At 41.7% G+C, this 22,148-nt stretch overlaps 1 protein-coding gene and 1 pseudogene across 2 annotated transcripts; both read right to left on the minus strand.

Annotated features, from left to right (window-relative positions):
* Positions 1-3,417: 3,417 nt before the first annotated feature.
* On the minus strand, positions 3,418-4,919 carry LOC129018076 (olfactory receptor 3A2). Of its 2 annotated transcripts, none has more exons than XM_054459265.2 (2): positions 3,776-4,919; positions 3,418-3,683 (listed from the first exon to the last, which is right to left on the minus strand). In XM_054459265.2, the coding sequence occupies exons 1-2, from the start codon at positions 4,655-4,657 to the stop codon at positions 3,666-3,668; spliced, it is 900 nt and encodes a 299-aa protein (XP_054315240.2). In that variant the 5' UTR covers positions 4,658-4,919; the 3' UTR covers positions 3,418-3,665. The 2 variants fall into 2 exon arrangements, with proteins under 2 accessions (XP_054315240.2, XP_054315239.2); XM_054459264.2 differs by having other exon boundaries at positions 3,553-3,648; positions 3,833-4,919.
* Positions 4,920-19,981: 15,062 nt separating this feature from the next.
* On the minus strand, positions 19,982-20,927 carry LOC129018072 (olfactory receptor 3A1-like; annotated as a pseudogene).
* Between the last annotated feature and the right edge of the window lie 1,221 nt (positions 20,928-22,148).

A 22,148-nucleotide genomic window follows, 5' to 3' on the forward strand; every position in this document is an offset into this window, starting at 1 on the left:
CATACATGATGTCCAGCATTCAATAAAAGTTACAAGACATGGTAAAAGGCAAAACACACGGTCTGAAGAGACAAAGCAAGTATTAGAACCAGAATCAGATATGACAGAGATTTTGGAATTATCAGATTGGGAATTTAAAATAACTGTGATTAATATGCAAAGGGATCTAATGGAAGAAAAGTGTACAATATGTAAGATGGTTAATGTAAGCAGAGAGATGGAAACTTTAAGAATCAAAAGGAAATGCTAGAAATCCAAAACACCATAACAAAAATGAAGAATGCCTTTGACGGGTGCATAGAGTGAATGTTTGTCAAAATTTACGTGTTGAAATCTAATCTCTAATGTGATGGTATTTGGGGATGGGGCTTTGGGGAAATGATTAGGTCATGAGAGCAGAGCCCTCATGGAAGGGATTAGTGCTTTACAAAATGAGCCCCAGAGAGTTCCTTTGTCCTTTGCACTATGTACAGATGCAATGAGAAAACAGCCACTTATGACTCAGGAAGTGGGCTCTCATTAGATACCAGGTCTATTGGCAGCACCTTGATATTGGACTTCCCAGCCTCCAGAACTGTGAGAAATAAATTTCTCTTGTTCATAAGCCACTTACTCTAAGTATTCTGTTATAGCAGCCCAAATGGACTAAGACAATGGCCTCATCAATAGATTAGAGATGCCTGAGGAAAAAAAAAAATCTGTGAACTTGAAGATATGTCAATAGAGCTTGAAGATATGTCAATAGGAACTTCTCAAACTGAAAAGCAAATAGAAAAAAATGAAAAAACTAAAAGAGAATATCTAAAAACTGTGGGACAATTATGAAAGATGTAACTTATATATAATGGTAAGACCAGAAGGAGAAGAGAGGGAAAGAGGGACAGAATAAATATTTGAAGTAATAGTGTCTGAGAATTTTCCAACATTAATAACAGACACCAAATCATAGATCTAGGACACTAAGAGAACAACAAAATAGGATAAATACCAAATAATCTACATGTAGAAATACCATATTTAAACTTTATAAAATGAAAGAAAAGATAAAAACTTGAAAGAAGGCAAGGGATGAAAAACCAACTTTACCTATAGAGGAAAATAAATAAGGATAATCTTGGATGCTGGTCAAAGGGCACAAAGTTTCAATTAGGCAGAAGGAATAAGTTCTGGAGTTCTATTGTATAGCATGACAACTATAGTTAATAATAATGTATTATGTCTTTGAAATCTGCTAAGAATAGATTTTAAATGTTCTCATCACATACATGCACAAAACCATAACTATATGAGGTGATGAACATGTAAATTAGCTCGATTGTGGTAACCATTTCACAATATATACATTTATCAAACCATGCTTTATAGCATAGGCACAATTTTTTATTTCTTAATCATACTTCAATAAAACTAGAAAAAATTCCATTAAAATACTATAATTTTTCAACTTTCAGATTGTAAAAATTGAAGATACTATTTATAATAGCCCTTGATGGTAGGGATGTGGGTAAACAGACACTATCATAATTCAGTGAATTTATAAGCTGGTGCAAAAGTTTCAAAAATTAAGAGAGATATGTGTATGCATATCTCAAAATGTGTATTTGCACATCCTTTAATCTGATAAAGTTATTCATAATAATTAATCGCAGGGAAATAATTCTAGAGATTTGGAAAGACAGCACTGTAAGAATATTCATCACAACATTGTTGTTGCAAAACAATTGAAAATAACCCAAATTATATAAATAGAAGTTTAATGAAAGAAATTGTGGCTTATATGTTTAATGATATACTGTGCCACCATTAAAACAGATAAAGCAGGATGTTAGACTTCATTATGTAAAAGATTGTATTGCATAACGTGCAGGAAAAACAAGAAGCAGATCACAGAACGGTATGGTTCTACTGATGTGAAATGGGCATATCATATACACAGGAAATCGCTAGAGGAAAAAACACAACAATTTTCAGAGGCATTAACTCTGAACAGTGTGATTTCTGGTGCAGTGAAGGAACATTTGGATTTTTATTTCCTACTTGACAAAATAATATCGTCTGAATGTTTCCACTATTAGGTATAACATTCTGAATAATTTTAAAAATAAATATATTTACACTGGGAAGGAAGGAAGACAGGCATGCATGCATCCCCCCTTTCCAGGAACTACATTTATGGGTATATATTTTCTAAGCAAGGAGCTTTGAGAGAGCTAAGTAAGACTTTGGAGGAGAAGGTTATATTGGATATATAGAAAATTCTAAGGACCTGATTGCAATATAAACATTTACTCTTTCAAAAACTTTATCATATGTGTGAGGAAGGTGACATTAAATGAGAGAAACAGGCACGACAGGGAATGGAGATGAAACATTCCTTTTATGACCTTAAGATATATCATATATGTATGAATGTAGTTTTAATTTAGTGGGCTCTTTTCCTCTCTAGACCTTTCCTGTTCCCTAAACATCCAGCAGGATTCTTTTTTTTTTTTTTTTTTGAGACGGAGTCTCGCTCTGTCGCCCAGGCTGGAGTGCAGGGGCTGGATCTTGGCTCACTGCAAGCTCCGCCTCCCGGGCTCATGCCATTCTCCTGCCTCAGCCTCCAGAGTAGCTGGGACTACAGGCGCCTGCCACTACGCCCGGCTGATTTTGTTTTTGTATTTATAGTAGAGACGGGGTTTCACCATGTTAGCCAGGATGGTCTCGATCTCCTGACCTCGTGATCCGCCCGCCTCAGCCTCCCAAAGTGCTGGGATTACAGGCGTGAGCCACCGTGCCCGGCCAACATCCTGCAGGATTCTTAAGTGGTAGCGGAGAGAAGAAAATGAAGGTGAAAGGCAAACAAATGAATGAAAGAATCCATTGCACTAGGCCTATGGTTTTGGTTTTTTAAACTTTTTAACAAGATTTTAACAAAACAAAACAAAACAAACAAACAAAAAATTTCCCCTATTCTGATCTGCAGGGAATCTCACGTCCTAACCAGAAAGAAATATTGCAGAAATACCCTTGGTCACTTAGGCTGTGACTGACCGACTGGACATTCTTTGTAGGACGTTACTTTCCAGGCACACAGAACTACAAGGCTTTAACTCTACCCAGAAAGTAGGCACAGCCAAAAACAGGGTAAAACTTGCCCACAGGGCTTGCTTGGCAGAACCTGACTTCATATTAACATCTTTGTTCATCTCTATAGAAATTATCATCATGCGGTATATATGATGCTTGTCTACTTTTATAGCATGTGAGTTGCATGAGTGCAGAGACTTTTGTCCATTTTGTTCACCAATGCCTTGGAAGACTGTCCAGATCATAGAGGTAATCTAATAAGTATTTCTTGAATGAATAAATTATGTAGGGTTTCCTAGTAGGACAAATACGTAACACCGATCTTCAAGCATCAGGAGACAGGAAAAATAGTTGTGGCTGAATTTTTCCTGGTTGCTGTCTTCATGGGGAATTTTTCTCAGTCCAGAAAAGGCACAAAAGGAGGGACCCCATCACTTCTCAGGTCAGTGATCTCCTCCCCAAAAATATTCGCCACAGAGCACCCTAAACATCAGGGTTTCTGAGGCTGTAGATAAGAGGGTTCAGCATAGAGTTGATAACAGTGTTGAAAACTCCAACCCCTTTATCCTTGTTTGAAGCCTCCTCTGAACCCAGTCTCATGCGGTTGAAGATACCTGTTCCATAGAAAAGACAGTGTTGAAAACTCCAACCCCTTTATCCTTGTTTGAAGCCTCCTCTGAACCCAGTCTCATGTGGTTGAAGATACCTGTTCCATAGAAAAGACAGTGTTGAAAACTCCAACCCCTTTATCCTTGTTTGAAGCCTCCTCTGAACCCAGTCTCATGTGGTTGAAGATGCCTGTTCCATAGAAAAGACAGACCACAGTGAGGTGGGAGCCCCAGGTAGAAAAGGCCTTCTTCCGGCCCTCCACTGAACGGATTCGTAGAACTGCAGCTGCCACGTGGCTGTAGGAGGTGACGATGAGAACCAAAGCTGTGCCTGCCATAATGAAACCCACAGCAAAGAGCAGCAGCTCATTGAGTTGGGCGCTGGAGCAGGAGAGCTGGAAGAGCTGTGGGAGGTCACAATAGAAGTGACTGACCTCGTTGGGGCCACAGAAGCTGAGTGCGGACATGGCCACAGTGTGGGTCAGTGCGCTAGTGAAAGCACAAGCCCAGGACGCAGCCACCAACATCCTCTGGACTGTCTGACTCATGCGGGTGCTGTAGGTGAGGGGCCGGCAGATGGCCAGGAATCGGTCATAGGCCATGGCGGTCAGCAGGAAGCAGTCCATCCCAGCCAGAAGGTGGAAGAAGAAGAGCTTGGAGAGGCAGGCATCATAGGAAATTGTACGCTGGTGGGACAAGAGACGATCCAAAATTGCAGGAACAGTGACAGTGATACATCCGACATCCAGCACTGATAGGTTCCCCAGGAAGAAGTACATGGGGGTGTGGAGTTTGGGCTCCACCAAGACAGCTGCCAGGATGCTGAGGTTGCCCCCAATTGTGACCAGATAGGCAAAGAGGAGAAGCACAAAGACCACAGACTGCATCTCTTCTGTTTGCACTAGGCCCAGTAGAATGAACTCAGCAACAGCGGTCCTGTTGGTCCCAGCTTCTGGCTCCATGAGTTTCTGTAAGGACATATCCCAGGAGGGGAGGTAACAGTTCACTCAGTTCACTTATTCAACATTAACATTTTAAACCACTTATGTTCAAAGCCCCCACGGCGAGTCCCCAGGCCGTCCCTCACTTGTTGACCTCCTGCATCACTTCAATGCCTTTACCTTGCTCTTGCTTGAGATGCCAATGCCGCCACCACCTTGTCCCTCTCATCCTCTGCTAGCTGAAAAGGTCAGAATACTTGGAACAACATGAGAACTATAGTTAATAAAGTGTATTGCATTCAGGGTTTTTGCTGAGTAGATTACAGCTGTCCTCGCCACAGGGGGGAAATGGGTAACTATGTGAGATGATGAATATGTTAATTTGTTTCACTATAGTAACCATTTTACTAACTGCAAGTATCTCATAACATCATGTTATGTACCTTAAATATAGACAAAAACTTTGTTTTAAAAAACATACAAGGCTTCCTCTATGAATATAGTTAGATTTAGATGAAATTTTCCTATTGCTCTCTGAGGGATCATCCCAAAGTAATAAGCAGGTTTCAAAACAGAAATCCAGAGAAACTAGAATGCATTTAAAAACATAACCTAGGCCGGGAGTGGTGGCTCACACCTGTAATCCCAGCAGTTTGGGAGGCCAAGGCGGGTGTATCATCTGAGATCAGGAGTTTGAGACCAGCCTGTCCAACATGGTGAAACCACGTCTCTACTACAAAAATTAGCCGAGCGTGATGGCGGGCACCTGTAATCCCAGCTACTCAGGAGGCTGAGGCAGGAGAATCGCTTGAACCCGAGAGGTGGAGGTTGCAGTGAGCCAAGACTGCACCATTGCTCTTCAGGCTGGGTGACAGAGCGAGGCTCCGTCTCAACAAAACAAAACAAAACAAAAACACCTAGGTTTAAAGGCTTCTAGACATAATAAAGGTCAAGCAAATCTGTAGCAAGAATCAGAGAGAAGGTATCCATGATTGTGGATGTCAGAAAGACCAGCCGAGTACATTTCTCCAAGGTGAGGGACCACACTCTGAAGTATCAATTCAACATTCCTTGTTCAATAAATTGTTAATGTTATTGTTACTTAAGCCCCTACACTGGACTTTGACTAACGACTTACTGTAAAATGATGTTTTGCTGTGTGTATTATCTGCTACTCCTCTCTAAAACCAAAGCTGTGATCATAGCCTGTGGGTTGGTTGCTGCCAGGTGCAGTTAGATTCTGCATTGCACAGCCACTGTTCTTCCCTTGTCCTTGATTTAGGCACGGTAGATTGACCAATGGCTCTAATGATACGTCCTGAAATGAAGAAGGCATGTACTTGGAAAACCACGTTGAAGTCATCTTTCAGTTTTTTTTTTTTTTTTTGAGACGGAGTCTCGCTCTGTTGCCCAGGCTGGAGTGCAGTGGCACGATCTCGGCTCACTGCAAGCTCCGCCTCCTGGGTTCACGCCATTCTCCTGCCTCGGCCTCCAGTATAGATGGGACTAGAGGTGCCCGCCACCACACCCGGCTAATTTTTTTGTATTTTTAGTAGAGACGGGGTTTCACCGTGTTAGCCAGGATGGTCTCAATCTCCTGACCTCGTGATCCGCCCGCCTCGGACTCCCAAAGTGCTGGGATTACAGGTGTGAGGCACCGCACCCAGCCCATCTTTCAGATTTTATATCCAACTCAAAAAACATCAATGTCCCTATTGCCCATGGAATAAGCCAGGCCAGAGGTTCTTTAAAAGCAATGTTACTCCCTTGCATAGAATAGACCGGAATCAGAGGATGGGAAGCAGCTGGAGGGGAACAGTGATGATTGCCTGAGCTGGGGCAGTGAAATGCAGAGGCAAGAATGATTAAGGAGGTTCCAGAAATTAGAAACACTGTAGCAACAGCATGACTGATAAGACTGCCTGGGGGTATGGTCACCAAAATGATTTTTAAATCCTTTGTTCATAAAAGTGGGAATTGAGTGCACAGGTTGGTGGCACGGTCTTAACTGGTCTCACTAAGATCTGAAAAGCAGAAGAGGCAGGACTGAATGAGAAGCCATCCGGGCAGGCTGACTGTGTAGTGTTTAGGTGGGACTTTAAAAGCAAGAAGCCGGCATTATCAGCAGCTCCTCAGCCGCTGGTAAGCACTGACTAGGGAAGTCAAGGGAAAATGTACTCACAATCATGGAACAAGTGTCTTACAGCCAGTCTCAACCTTGGCTGCACATTAGATTTATGTGGGAGCCCCCAAAACTCCTGTTGTCCAGAATTTACCCACAGGCCATTCAGAATCTCTCAAGATAATACCCAGGCATCAGGATTTTTTTTTTTTTTTTTTTTTTTTTTTTTGAGATGGAGTCTCCCTCTGTCACCAGGCTGGAGTGCAGTGGCAGGATCTTGGCTCACTGCAACCTCCGCCTCCCGGGTTCAAGAGATTCTCCTGCCTCAGCCTCCTCAGTAGCTGGGTCTACAGGCATGCACCACCACATCCAGCTAATTTTTTTGTATTTTTAGTAGAGATGGAGTTTCACCATGTTGGCCAGGATGGTCTCAATCTCTTGACCTCGTGATCCACCCGCCTTAGCCTCCCAAAGTGCTGGGATTACAGGCATGAGCCACCGCGCCCAGCAGCATCAGGATTTTTTTTTTTTTAATACTTTTAAGTTTTACGGTACATGTGCACAATATGCAGGTTTGTTACATATGCATACATGTGCCATGCTGGTGTGCTGCACCCATTAACTCGTCATTTAGCATTAGGTATATCTCCTAATGCTATCCCTCCCCCCTCCCCCCACCCCACAACAGTCCCCAGAGTGTGATGTTCCCCTTCCTGTGTCCATGTGTTCTCATTGTTCAATTCCCACCTATGAGTGAGAACATGCGGTGTTTGGTTCTTTGTCCTTGCGATAGTTTACTGAGAATGATGATTTCCAATTTCATCCATGTCCCTACAAAGGACATGAACTCATCATTTTTTATGGTTGCATAGTATTCCATGGTGTATATGTGCCACATTTTCTTAATCCAGTCTATCATTGTTGGACATCTGGGTTGGTTCCAAGTCTTTGCTATTGTGAATAGTGCCACAATAAACATACGTGTGCATGTGTCTTTATAGCAGCATGATTTATACTCCTTTGGGTATATACCCAGTAACGGGATGGCTGGGTCAAATGGTATTTCTAGTTCTAGATCCCTGAGGAATTGCCACACTGACTTCTACAATGGTTGAACTAGTTTACAGTCCCACCAACCATGTAAAATTGTTTCTATTTCTCCACATCCTCTCCAGCACCTGTTGTTTCCTGACTTTTTTTTTTTTCCAAATGATGCTAAATTTTATTTTTGTGAGCTGCTTATTACAATGTTAAATTCAATCTCAATTTGGTGCATAGTGAGAAACTCATGTATGTGAGTAATACTAAGCAACCTCAGTATTTGAAACCAGAACAGACAAAAAAATCTCTAGCTATTACATTATCACAGATACTTCGACTTCAGGAACTTTTTTTCATAGGAAGTCCTATTTCAGGGTTCATTGACCTACACAAAATCATTAAACAACAGAAAAGATTAACCTGAAGTTTCATTTATTTTATAACTGTTAGAAGCTTACCAGGTACTAAGATAATATAACCCTTCCTGAATACTCTTATATATCACCATCTCAAGAAAGAATATATTGAAGTCTTGATATGGTAGACTACATCATCTGGAAATAATATTAGTTTTACTAAAAATGTTGAGTCTTAAATGTCACATATTGTTAGAGTAATAAAATAGTATCTGGATTGTAAACTTCCTAGCTGCTATTTATTACTTAATTTAGAGAAAGTGTTAACATAACTTTGGGGCACATATAATGTTAACTATATAATTTAGAAGAAAAACTAAAGCACCATATTATCCTGTTTACCTTCATAGAATAGGTGCTAGAAAAATTATTTAATTAAAATATTGTAGGCCGAGCATGGTGGCTCACGCCTGTAATCCCAGCACTTTGGGAGGCTGAGGAGGGCAGATTAAGAGGTCAAGAGATTGAGACCATCCTAGCCAACATGGTGCAATCCTGTCTCTATTAAAAATACAAAAATTAGCTGGGCATGATGGCGTGCACCTGTAGACCCAGCTACTTGGGAGGCTGAGACAGGAAAATCGCTTGAACCTGGGAGGTGGAGGTTGCAGTGAGCCAAGATCACGCCACTGCACTCCAGCCTGGTGACACAGCAAGACTCCATCTCAAAAAAAAAATATATATATATATATATATATAAAATTAATTTTAAAAATTAAATCTGTATAAGAACCCAACAGTCACAAGGAGGGGTATGTTTTTTTAAAAAACATTGCAAAACCAGAACTCCATGAATCTCACAAATGTCTTAATTTAATGTACATGGTTTTCACAATGAACATAACAGTGAAAGATATGACTCAACCACAAGTTAAGTACATAGGGTGATTTTATTTGTAACAATCTTTGGGGGCCCAGGAAGCTCTCATAATGTCTCGTGTTATAATCTTAGTGATTTTGAAACAAATATCTCAATGGTATGTACAAATTTTAAAATTTAGGCTCAATTATAATTCCTCTGTAAGATAAGAGCATGAGATTTAAGTGGCAGACAATAACACATGAATAACAGTGATCAGAAAGCTAGATTCTAGTTTCCCACAAATGTATGCATACTAGCTACATTTTTTTAAAACACTTTAGTTCTATATTTGCTAAACATTTTCAAGTATCCTATAGCAGAGTCAAAAAATTCCATTTTATTGTATTCTATTTTAGTGTTTCCTGACTTTTTAATGATTGCCATTCTAACTGGTGTGTTAGACCTAAAACCATAAAAACCCTAGAAGAAAACCTAGGCATTACCATTCAGGACATAGGCATGGGCAAGGACTTCATGTCTAAAACACCAAAAGCAATGGCAACAAAAGCCAAAATTGACAAATGGGATCTAATTAAACTAAAGAGCTTCTGCACAGCAAAAGAAACTACCATCAGAGTGAACAGGCAACCTACAAAATGGGAGAAAATTTTCGCAACCTACTCATCTGACAAAGGGCTAATATCCAGAATCTACAATGAACTCAAACAAATTTACAAGAAAAAGCAAACAACCCCATCAAAAAGTGGGCGAAGGACATGAACAGACACTTCAAAAGAAGACATTTATGCAGCTAAAAAACACATGAAAAAATGCTCACCATCACTGGCCATCAGAGAAATGCAAATCAAAACCACAATGAGATAGCATCAGGATTTTTTTAAAGCACCCACCTGATCACTGCTGTCTTAGCATTTAACTGGGCAGATACTTCCAATGACTAACTCTTTCTTGCCACTCCCTCAAATTAAGAGTATTTTTTTTGTTTGTTTTGTTTTGTTTTCTCTCATTTTACTTTTACTGATAACCTTGAAGGGAGAGGAGGAAATACTTTATAAAATGACACATAGAAAAGTTACAAAAATTTAAGATACCTTGCAAAGGTTTGGTGGTATTTCCAGCCTCAATTTCCAACTCTGTTAAATTAGATTCTTAGTTCCCATGCTTATTGGAATCACCTGGGATGCTTTAAGAAGAAAATACTGATGCTCAGGCCTTTCACCAAGAATTTTGATTTAATTGGTTTAAATGGTGGTACCTGGGTATGGGTGTTTCCTTAGCGCCTCCCAGGTGGTTGTAACGCCCAGCCAGGACAGAGAACTCTGCCAGATTTGCAGCCTGGGAGGCATGATGATGGCTTCTTGTTTCCCTCTTCATTGTTTTTCTCCATACAGGACATGAAGGTCACCAGCCTTTTTAGATCATCCAGCCACTTCCACAAAGACTCCTCCACCTAGGCTTAGAGTCAAGGTAATCTCAGCCAGTCACGGTGGCTCACACCTGTAATCCCAGCACTTTGGGAGGCCGAGGCAGGTGGATCACGAGGTCAGGAGATTGAGACCATCCTGGCTAACAAGGTGAAACCCCATTCCATACAAAAACTTAGCTGGGTGTGGTGGCGGGCGCCTGTAGTCCCAGCTACTCAGGAGGCTGAGGCAGGAGAATCGCTTGAATCCGGGAGGCAGAGGTTGCAGTGAGCCGAGATTGCGCTACTGCACTCCAGCCTGGGTGACTCCGTCTGAGACTCTGTCTCAAAAAAGAGTCAAGGTAGTCTCTAAAGACTGACCCGCAGTTTCATGTGGATAACGTGCACTCACTGGAGTCTCTACAGCAAGGGGATGTCTCCAATGTGAGGCTGTCTCGATGACCAACCTTCCAAATGAGGTCTCCACTGCGTGTGCTCAGGCCACGGGGAAGCTGCAGAGGGGATGCCACATGGATGAGAATGTGGATGCAGTGATCTCCAAGAGGTCCTTAAAGTTCTAAGATCACATGACTTGGAGGAGGGCAGAAATCATCCTCTGGCCTAATTATCATTGACAGAGTTGGTAAATGATAATGCTTTGCAAATCAACAAATCAAAGGGTGAGAGCTCTTTACATATGTTATATTAAAGGATAGTTGACTACCTCCCTTTTTCCTGTCAGGTCCATTTTAACACAAGCATTGGATTGCAACCCTGTGATTTTCCAGCTCCTTGCTCATGCTGTTTTCCCCACCTGCAATGGTTTCCCTCCAACGGCACATGCCCAGATATTTCACAACTAGACTCCAATGCTGATTGATGAATTAATTCTTCCTTGAAACTTCTCCACCTAAAAAGAATCTCTTTCTCTTTCTTCCTCTCTTCTTCTCTCCTCTTCTCTCTGTATCTATTTCTATCTCTCTCTCCTCATCCCCTAAACTATCAATATACACCATTTCTTGGAATTTATGACTGTTTACATTTTAGGTGAGTCACTTCTTTATAGAGTCTGTCTCTGTAAGTGACTTAAGGACAGAATACATGTTTGATTCATTTTCAATAGCAATAATCATCACAACACTTTAAACATAGGTACCCAATATTTCATATTTCTTTTTTCTCTTTTTTTGAGACAGAGTTTCACTCTTTTTGCCCAGGCTGGAGTGCAATGGTGTGACCCTGGATCACTGCAACCTCTGCCTCCTGGGTTCAAGTGATTCTCCTACCTCAGCCTCCTGAGTAGCTGGGATTACAGGCATGCACCACCACGCCCAGCTAACTTCGCATTTTTAGTAGAGACAGGGTTTCTCCATGTTGATCAGGCTGGTCTTGAACTCCTGACCTCAGGTGATCCACCCACCTCGGCCTCCGAAAGTGCCGGGATCACAGACGTAAGTCACCGCGCCCGGTCGGTACCCAATATTTCTTAAATAAACGGATGGTTAAAATGTGTACGATATCATCAGTATGAGCTAGAGTTCTCAAGGAAGACTTTCTGGACACACTGGAATTTATCATGGCTTAGTGTGCTTTAGGGGAGGTACAGGTAAGTGCAGGGTGCAAGGTTGTGGCAGGGACTCCTTTGTGTTAATGGGACCAGCAAGTCATGGACCAATCCACATGCTTCTTTTTACTTAAACCTCCCAAAACAATACGGCCCTTAGGAGGGGCCACACCTTACAGACAAGTAAGTCATGGTCAGGGGTAGAAGAACCACTAAGCAGCTGTTGCCAACCCTCAGACAGCTAGAGATGCAATTGCTTAAAACCACGGGGATTCTGGGATGACCTCAGGTCACCCTGAGACACCCAGAGGGTCTGACAGGGTCCCCACGAGGCCCACTGGGGAGCCCTCCTGCACGACCACTCTCGAGGCTCCCCTTACGAGCTGTGACAGCTCCCTGCTCTGGAACTCCAGCCCATCCCTCATGTGCCCAACATGATGAGGCTCAAGGACTTCGCTGGAGTGAGGGCTCCGGGCTGCCTGATGCGGCGGGTGCAGGCAGTGAACTGGTCTGAGCAAGTCTCCTCACACTCATGCTAACAGGCAGCAGGCTTCATCTGAGAGAGGAGAGCACGGGAAAAAAACACAAAAGAACCCAGGACCTCTGGGCTATAGTCCCAGATCTTCCCCTAAATGGCTTTCCCTGTCAGGGGCATCCATGGCATCAGGCTTACTAAGCTGATGGCAACAGAAGCCCCTTCTCTATCTTGTAGGAGCAGAGGGACTCAGGAGAACACTCACCCTGGAAAGGGCACGGAAGCCACTGAGGTTTCTTCAGGAAAGAAGGGGAGGAGCTGCGCAGACCCAGTTATCCTCCCGGAGAGCCAGTGAGGGGCTAATGTCTGAGAAATGAGAGGACTCGAGCTGCTGTCTTCTCTGTACAGGGCTGCGTTCACTACAGCATTCTCCTCTGGGGCACTCAGAAAGTAGCGCTCCCAGGAGAGAGAAAGATGGGGAGAGAGACATGGAAGAGGAGACATCTAAGGCCCTTCATACTCATGGCAATGATGCTTCACCCCTTCTGGTATTTAGACTTTCTCACAAGGAAGGCTTTGCCTCTAGCCCTGGCTTTGTGGGCAGGTTGTTATGGCAGATGATGTCCGCTCTGCTTAACGGTGGGTCACTGAGGCCTACAGGACTTGCCCATGTCCTCCAAGTCCCCCAGGAAGGGAGAGGTGCAGCTGGAGACTCTATATGGGCTTTCTAAGGAGACATTTTCTTTCCCAGATGTCAGCCAGAGCATTTGAGCAGAGACAAGCCAATTCCTCAACTTGTCTTGGACCTGGGGAGGGAGGAGGAAGAGGCCCCAGAAGGGAGATAAGAGGGGAAAGTGTTCTTCAAAGCCGGTTTCCTGTTGAGCCCTCAGTAGTGAGGTGCTTTCTCTTGGGGCCTTATTAGTGGGGGCCAATGATTCTGGCCATAATGATTCTGGAAGTGGTGGGAGACGAGCCCTGTGATGCTAGAAGGACTCCTGGGAGGCTGCCTACCAACACGATTTTCTAAGCCAGGCCCTTAGGAATTGAGAGGCCTGGTGAAGGTGGCAGGTTCATGAACAGAAGCTGTGGGAAGGTGTAGGAGTGTGTTCCTCTGACTCCTCTTCCCACTAACACATGCTCAGCCAACGTTCCCTTGCCTAAGAGAGAGGGCTCCTTCTTCTCCCACCAGGGAATTCTGGTGCAGTAGAAAAAGCAGAATAGACAAACCTGTTCTTCTGATTATTAGTGGTTTGACTCTGCACAAGCTGCAAAGTCAGTTTTGGGGCCTCAGTTTGCTCATATGTAAAATGAGATATCCTTCCTCACAGAGCACTGCTGTGAACATTACATTCATTAAGTTGCTAATAGAGGTTCAACAATTTATCTACATATGAATTGATAACATTTATGAGTATCTGTGGCTGGGTGTGGTGACTCAAACTTGTAATCTTAGCACTTTGGAAGGCTGAGGCGGGGATCGCTTGAGCCCAGAAGTTCAAAACCAGCCTGGGTAACATGGTAAAACCCCATCCCTACAAAAAATGACAAAAATTTGTCAGGCACAGTGGTGCGGGCCTGTAGTCCCAGCTACTCTGGAGGCTGAAATGAAAGGATCGCTTGAGCCCAGGAGGTGGAGGCTGCAGTGAGCCGTGATCGCACCACTGCACTGCAGCCTGGGCTATAGAGTGAGAATCCATCTCAACAAAAAAAAAAACAAAAAAACAGACAAACAGAAACCATTTATGAGTGTGTTATGTACATGGTAACATGCTAAGAACGTAACAAGCCTGGAGTCTATCAGTCTTCACAATTCTATGAAGTAGATTTTCTTTTTTTAATATACTTTAAGTTCTGGTGTACATGTGCAGAACGTGCAGGTTTGTTACATAGGTATACACGTGCCATGGTGGTTTGCTGCACCCATCAACCCGTCATCTACATTAGGTATTTCTCCTAATGCTATCCCTCCCCTTGCCCCACACCCCCCAACAGGCCCCCGTGTGTGGTCTTCCCCTCCCTGCGTGCATGTGTTCTCATTATTCAACTCCCACTTATGAGTGAGAACATGTGGTGTTTGGTTTTCTGTTCCTGTGTTAGTTTGCTGAGAATCATGGTTTCTAGCTTCATCCATGTCCCTGCAAAGGACATGAACTCATCCTTTTTTATGGCTGCATAGTATTCCATGGTATATATGTGCCACATTTTCTTTATCCAGTCTGTCATTGATGGGCATTTGGGTTGGTTCCAAGTCTTTGATATTGTGAACAGTGCCACAATAAAAATACGTGTGCATGTGTCTTTATAGCAGAATGATTTATAATCCTTTGGGTATATACTCAGTAAGGGGATTGGTAGGTCAAATGGTATTTCTAGTTCTAGATCCTTGAGGAATCACCACTCTGTCTTCCACAATGGATGAACTAGTTTACAGTCCCACCAACAATGTAAAAGCATTCCTATTTCTCCACATCTTCTCCAGCATCTGTTGTTTCCTGACTTTTTAATGATAGCCATTCTAACTGGTGTGAGATGGTATCTCATTGTGGTTTTGATTTGCATTTCTCTAATGACCAGTGATGATGAGCTTTTTTTCATGTTTGTTGGCTGCATAAATGTCTTCTTTTGAGAAGTGTCTGTTCATATCCTTTGCCCACTTTTTGATGGGGTTGTTTTTTTCTTGTAAATTTGTTTAAGTTCTTTGTAGATTCTGGATATTAGCTCTTTGTCAGATGGATAGATTGCAAAAATTTTCTCCCATTTTGTAGGTTGCCTGTTCACTCTAATGATAGTTTCCTTTGCTGTGCAGAAGCTCTTTAATTAGATCCCATTTGTCAGTTTTGGCTTTTGTTGCCATTGCTTTTGGTGTTTTAGACATGAAGTCCTTGCCCATGCCTATGACCTGAATGGTACTGCCTAGATTTTCTTCTAGGATTTTTGTGGTTTTAGGTCTTACATTTAAGTCTTTAATCCATCTTGTGGTAGGTAGAAGAATGGGCCCCAGAGATATCCAACCTAAACCCTGGAATCTACTTTATATGGTAAAGGAGACTTTAAAGTTTGAGATCTTGGGATGGGGACATCACTCAAATAATGTACACTGTACTCATTAAGTAATTTCTCATCATCCACCCCGCTCCCACTCACCCACATTTCTGGTACATGCATAGAGTGCAGAGTGGTCAGGTCAGGGTGTTTAGGGTTCCCATCACTCAAATAACGCACATTGTACCCATTAAGTAATTTATTCTCATCATCCACCCCCCTCCCACCCACTCCCATTTCTGATTTTCCATTTTCTATCCTTCCACTCTGCATCCATATGTACACAGTATTGTGTCTATATCTCCGCTGAGATTTTCATTCCTTGAAAACATGTTTGTTTTAATTTTTTACCTAATTTGGGGTAATTATAACAGCCATTTAAAATTTTCGTCTGTTAGTGTCAACATCTAGTTCATTTCAGAGTTGGACTTGCTGGATTTTCTTTTCTTTGCAGAATGTGTTGCATTTTCTTGATTCTTCATATATTAATTCTAGATTGTATCCTGGACATTACGAATATTCAGTTCTGCTGGAGATTCTCGATTAGATTATTTATCACGTGTCATTTCCCATGTTTGACAGGTAATTCTCTTGGCGAGGCTTGAACTGCAAACTTGCTTCGTAGGTGGCAGCATTGGTCTCAGTTAAAATATTTTTACTTTGGCTGAATTTATGTTTTTCTGTTATATATATATAGTATCAATATACTGTATATGTAATCGAGCTTCTATTAAATTTTATAATAATAAAATTATTGTGTTGAGACAATTGTTATCTACTGGGAAAAAATTAGAACATACATAACAATAAACTCTAAATATATTAAATATTTGACTTAAAAGGAAATGTAAAAATACTAGAAAAACATCAGATACATATTTATACAGCATTTAGATGAAAAAGCTCTTTTTCCTAAGCATGACATAAAACAAAGAAGATAAAGTTCATAAAATATAAAATTAATTTGGGCAGCAGTTACTCTAAACAAAATTAAAGACAAATGGGAAATTAGGAAATATGTTAGCAACATATATGGCAAAGAATTACCATTTTAAAACAGAAAAGGTTTCTACCAATCATTTACAAAAAGATAAACTATCACCAAAAGGGCAAAAAAAAAAAAAGACAAAAAAAGAAAAAGAAATCTGCAAAGAAGAAATACAAGTAACAGATAAATACAGTTATGTGCTGTATAATGATGTTTTGGTCAACAAAGCCTGCATACATGGCAGTGCTCACAGCAATAGGCTATTAACAGACTATTTCATATAGCCTAGGTGTTCAGTAGGCCATACCACTAGGTTTGTGCAAGTACACTCTTACACAGGTGTAAGCAATGTTCACACAACACAATCACCTAACAATGCATTTCTCAGAATGTATCCTCGTCATACAGTGACACATGACTGTACATAAAAATGTATTCAACCACACCCATAATCAAAGAAATTCAAATTAAAAATAATACAATATTTCATCGAATTTTCAAATATAAAAAGATATATATAACATCCAATGAGGTCAAAGATGTGAAGCAACAAGCATTCACATACACTGCCAATCTGGATGTAAAACGCTGTACATTTTTTGGCAAATACAGAGGCAGAATACTTATTAACTTTAACTTTGCATTTGTATTTCTGACAGTGAACATGTACTTATACACAAACACACAAACTACGTTCATGGACTTAGCCACTGGAAATAATTTCAGATATTAATATGTATATATAAATACTAATCTCAGTATTATTGGCAGTCGCAAAAATAGGAACTAAATTACATCAATAGGGGTGTGGTTAAATAGATTATAATTTTACATAAATGGAATATTATGCAGCCTTTAAAATGGGTAAGATAGATTTGTAGGCTCACATGTAAGAATTATACTATATAATACAGACAGAGAAAAGTCAGATTACAACACAGTATGATTTTGAATGTGGGTGTTTTTGTGTGTGTGAGTGTGTGTTTGTGTGTGTTCATTTGTCTGGAAAGCTAAACATGAAACTATTAACAGTAGTTACTTTTAAAGATAAGATTAATGTGCGGATGGTGTGGAAGGATGGTGATGTTCTGTACTGTCTGTCCATTTACAACATGATGTATTACATGTATAATAGAATTTTTAAGTAGCAAGGAGATTTCCAGTTTGAAATATAAAAGGGGAGAAAAATTCCAAATGAAATGGAATCTCCCAAATTGATAAAGAAACCCTGTGATCCTGGAGGGTGAACAGGGACCTGGGAATCAGGCCTTTGGCCATTCTCCATGACACTGGACCCAGTTGCTCCATTCCACCCTAGTGACAATGCCAAGACAGAAATCTTTCCTTAAGGTTTGAAGTAAATAGCCAGCTAGAAGAAATGCCAGAGGCGCCAGATCTTTGGAGATAAACAGCAGGCTCAGCTTTGCTGCAGGTGTTAAATGTAGCAAAAGAAGTGATGGTGTGGTCGCTCTCTCAGGGTAAACAGATACAGTCTTTCTATTCATTCAAACTAAGAGACTCAGAACATTCGCAGTGGAAGAAGCTTAATATAACCTAGTGCTTTTGGTCAAGAACAGACCCAGAGGAACTAATCAGCTTATTCAAGGTCAAGCGCATCATGAATGAGAGAAGGGATGAGATGAGAACCACATCCCAGGTCTTCCCCAACGGTCTTCTTGACCCTGGAAGGAGATTCACTCTTTGTGTCCCTGAAGTTTGTCTGATGATGCAATAAGAATCAGAAAAAGGCATCTTTTTCCTGTGTCTATTGACGCCGTCAGCCAGCATGACTCAAAAGGTAGGGAGTGTTAAGTTGGGCAGTTCGTCACAAATTTTGAGGACATTTTAGATATGTAGCTGGAGAAAATACCCAGCTTTTCTTCTGTGTTTTCTCATCTAGTAAACCTTCCTGACATCCTAGGAGCACCTCTGTTTAGAGAAAGAGAAAACGAGTCCTTGGTGTACTTTTTTTTGTACACTTAGCATAACTTAAAATATCAGTCACTTCCTTCTTAGTAGAGAAGACGGACTACAATGATGGCATCAGGACTGCTGGAATTGGTTATTGCTGGAAAGCATAGAATGGGAAGCCCCATGTGTGACCCACTTATTTTATGCCCCCACTTTCTTCCTCTGATCTTTCAATAGTCTCAAGGCATCTTACCCAATTCCTCCATTCTTTCTCATTTCCCATTCTGTGTACCACGTTTGGTCCTAACCCCCTCCACTTGCAGTTCTCTCCCAGTTCTCCCTATTCCTCATCTTTCCACTTCACTTTCCCACCAACTCTCCTCCTCCAATCTTGTTTTGCTTCCCTCTTTTGTGTCTTTTCTCTTTATCTCTATCTTACCGCATCTATTCAATCCCTCACCCCCATAAAATATTATGGAGAAGCCAAGTCACAGGTGCCAGTCAAAGGAAAGTTTTAGGGAAATGCATTTGGAAACAGCAGTGGCACACCAGAGTTGACAGGAATAGGCAATGAGTCCTAAATGGGAAGCTGAAAAGATAAAGCGAAATCATGGCTGGTTTAACTTCAAGCAAGTTGAGCTAATGCTCTGGGTCAGAGCCACACTCCCCTACTGAGAAGGGACATTCAGGGTGACTCCTCACCATATGACTTGCATTTATAGTTATGGATTATCTCACCAAGGAGGTTTGGAGACTAAGAGTGAGAGTTTTGGAGAAATTTTCATATTGAGTAGTCTTGGATTTTTTTGAAATATGTAAATAATGCTTAGATTATAAATTCTTATCTTTTCAAAAAATTTGAAACATATGGGAGAAAAAGATGAGGAAAATTCATTTTTGTAACATAAGATATATAATACATATTAGGAGTTTTAGCATTTAGAAACAAGTCTGTGAGCTGTACACAGGTATCAGGTGCTCCAGAATTACTAGAGAATACATAATCATACAGCTTCCCCTCTGTCCCCTGTCTATGCTATGGGGTCCTTGTTTAATGGGAATAGAAAGAGCTACTTTTTTTTTTGTTTCTTTTTGTTTTACTTTTGCTTTTAGAGTTCTGATGGGAGAAATAAAACAATCCTAATCTCTAGACCTATGTTTTATAAACAGACCAAGCACACCTGAACTTGAGGGAAAAATATGACTTCTGGGGGTGGGGGCGGATTATCTGGGGTACTTCTGGCAACTCAGGCTGTAACCAACCAAAGAGTCATTCCTTCTGGGACATGAACCTGTAAGCACTCACAGCTTCCTAGGTTTCACCTCTAGCCAGAAGGGAGAGAACACGGTGCCTGAAGCTGAATTTGTCTAAGGGGCTGGCTTGGCAGATCCTATACACTCATTGCTTATAATTGGACAGGGCTGCTTTCAGAAATGAAAACTATTATTCCCTACAAAAAGTCCTTCTTATGCCCATGGAAACAGAAACAGGTCTGAACCATTTTTTTCCTAGTTTCTGGCTCTAGAAGACTTTTCCTTTAGTACAAGACACAGGGAGAAAGGGTCAACTGAGACCTCCTCAAGCCAGTGACCGCCTCCCTGTGAGCATCCTCCAGATGGCACTCTGCACATCAGGGTTTCTGAGGCTGTAGACGATTGGGTTCAGCATGGGATTGATGACGGTGTTGAAAATTCCAACAGCTTTACCCTTGTCTGAAAGCTTGGTTGGACCTAGTCGCATACAGTTAAAGATACCTGAAACATAGAATATGGCAACCACGTGAGGTGTGAGCCACATGTGGAGGAGGCTTCCTTCTTGCCCTCTGCAGAGCGAATTCGCAGGACCGCAGCTGCCACGTGGATATAGGAGACGACAATGAGAGCCATGGGGGTCCCTGCCATTATAAAACCCACAGCAAAGAGCAGCAGCTCATTGAGTTGGGCGCTGGAGCAGGAGAGCTAGAAGAGCTGTGGGAGGTCACAGTGAAGTGACTGACCTCGTTGGGGCCACAGAAGCTGAGTGCGGACATGACCACAGTGTGGGTCAGTGCGTTGGTGAAGGCACAAGCCCAGGATGCAGCCACCAACATCCTCTGGACTGTCTGACTCATGCGGGTGCTGTAGGTGAGGGGCCGGCAGATGGCCAGGAATCGGTCATAGGCCATGGCGGTCAGCAGGAAGCAGTCCACTCCAACAAACAGACGGAAGAAGAAGAGCTGGGTAAGGCAGGCCCCATAGGGAACTGCATACTTGTGGGACAGGAGACGACTCAACATTGATGGAACAGTGACGCTGATGCACCCAACATCCAGCACTGATGGGTTCCCCAGGAAGAAGTACATGGGGGTGTGGAGTTTGGGCTCCACCAAGACAGCTGCCAGGATGCTGAGGTTGCCCCCGACCGTAACCAGGTAGGCAAAGAGGAAGAGCACAAAGACAACTGGCTGCAGCCCTGGCGCTTCCACCAAGCCCAGCAGGATGAACTCAGCGATGGATGTTCCATTGGCCCCAGATTCTGGCTGCATGAGTTCCTGCAAAGAAACATCCAAGGAGGAAAAGAATCACTCCTCCCAATAATTTATTTACTCAAAAAAAAAAAAAAAAAAGAAACAGACCTCCTTCTACTTGCCCAGCCCTCTGCCACGTTCCCTCTGTACAAGTAAGGAATTTTGTGCTCCTTAGGCCACACTACACTTGTTTACTCTGTCACTACATTTACCTGAATAACTTTATTTGCAGGTGTAAGCACAGGTAACATTACCACTCTGGACCTCCCTCCTCCAACCCACCCCCCAGCTGCAAGAACCTATTTGTAAAGATTATGAAAGACAAACTCTTGGGAAAAATAAGCAAAAAGTGTACTTCTGGTTTGAACATGGCCGAGTAAATCCAAAACATTCTCCTCTCAGAACTTACCTCTTTCCAAAACAAGCAGAAAAATAAACATACAGATTCTATCTTCAAAGAAACTAGTAAATGTCCACAACCCCAATACATAAACTAGACTGGATGGATTCAAGAACAGTAAAGATCAAATAGGAGAGTGACAAGAAGCAGAGAGAGGAAATCCATGACTGTAGAAGGGTTAAATGAGTATAATTCTCTTTAAAAAAAAAAAAAGGTGGGTAGGCGGAGGCAATCAATAAAAAACGAAACCAAAGCTCTTGTTTGCAATAATGGGTATATGGTGTAAAGTATGGCACCATAATCCTCTGTGATCCTGAATTGGACTCAAGAAGCAGAGAAAAGGCTAAATGAAGACTTAGGTACACAGGCTATAGATAAAGCATAAAACTGGAGGCAAAAGATAGAAAAAAATACATCAGTTCTAACAGTTCTAGTTACCTGTCTGTATTCATTACACACAAGTAAAAGTTAAAACAATTTACCTCCAATTTTGAATCACAAGGTAGGTTCCTGCTAGTCTGAAACATGTCTTAGCCTTGCAAGATACAAGCGTCTTGTGAATATCTAGTTTGGCAAAAACTCATTTCATTTAAGGATTAAAACAAACCTGCATAGCATATAAACAAGGATTCTACAAGAAAAAAGAGGTAAATAAACAAGAAAGACAAATGGATGATAAAGTTCACTCCATCAAAGAATGCTGCCATTGAACATATGAAAATTATTACCTAGCAAAGACATGGAATCAACCCAAATGCCCATCAAAGACAGACTGGATAAAGAAAATGTGGTACATATACACCATGGAATACTATGCAGCCATGAAAAAGAATTAGATC

This window comes from Pongo pygmaeus, chromosome 19 (assembly GCF_028885625.2).
Source record: "Pongo pygmaeus isolate AG05252 chromosome 19, NHGRI_mPonPyg2-v2.0_pri, whole genome shotgun sequence".
Taxonomy (NCBI): domain Eukaryota; kingdom Metazoa; phylum Chordata; class Mammalia; order Primates; family Hominidae; genus Pongo; species Pongo pygmaeus.

Coding starts and splice junctions, on each gene's coding strand:
- LOC129018076 (XM_054459264.2), bottom strand. CDS start 4,657: ATGTCCTTACAGAAACTCATGGAGCCAGAAGCTGGGACCAACAGGACC. Junction 3,649..3,832: donor TGAGACTGGGTTCAGAGGAG/GCTTCAAACAAG, acceptor GGTTCAGAGGAG/GCTTCAAACAAGGATAAAGG.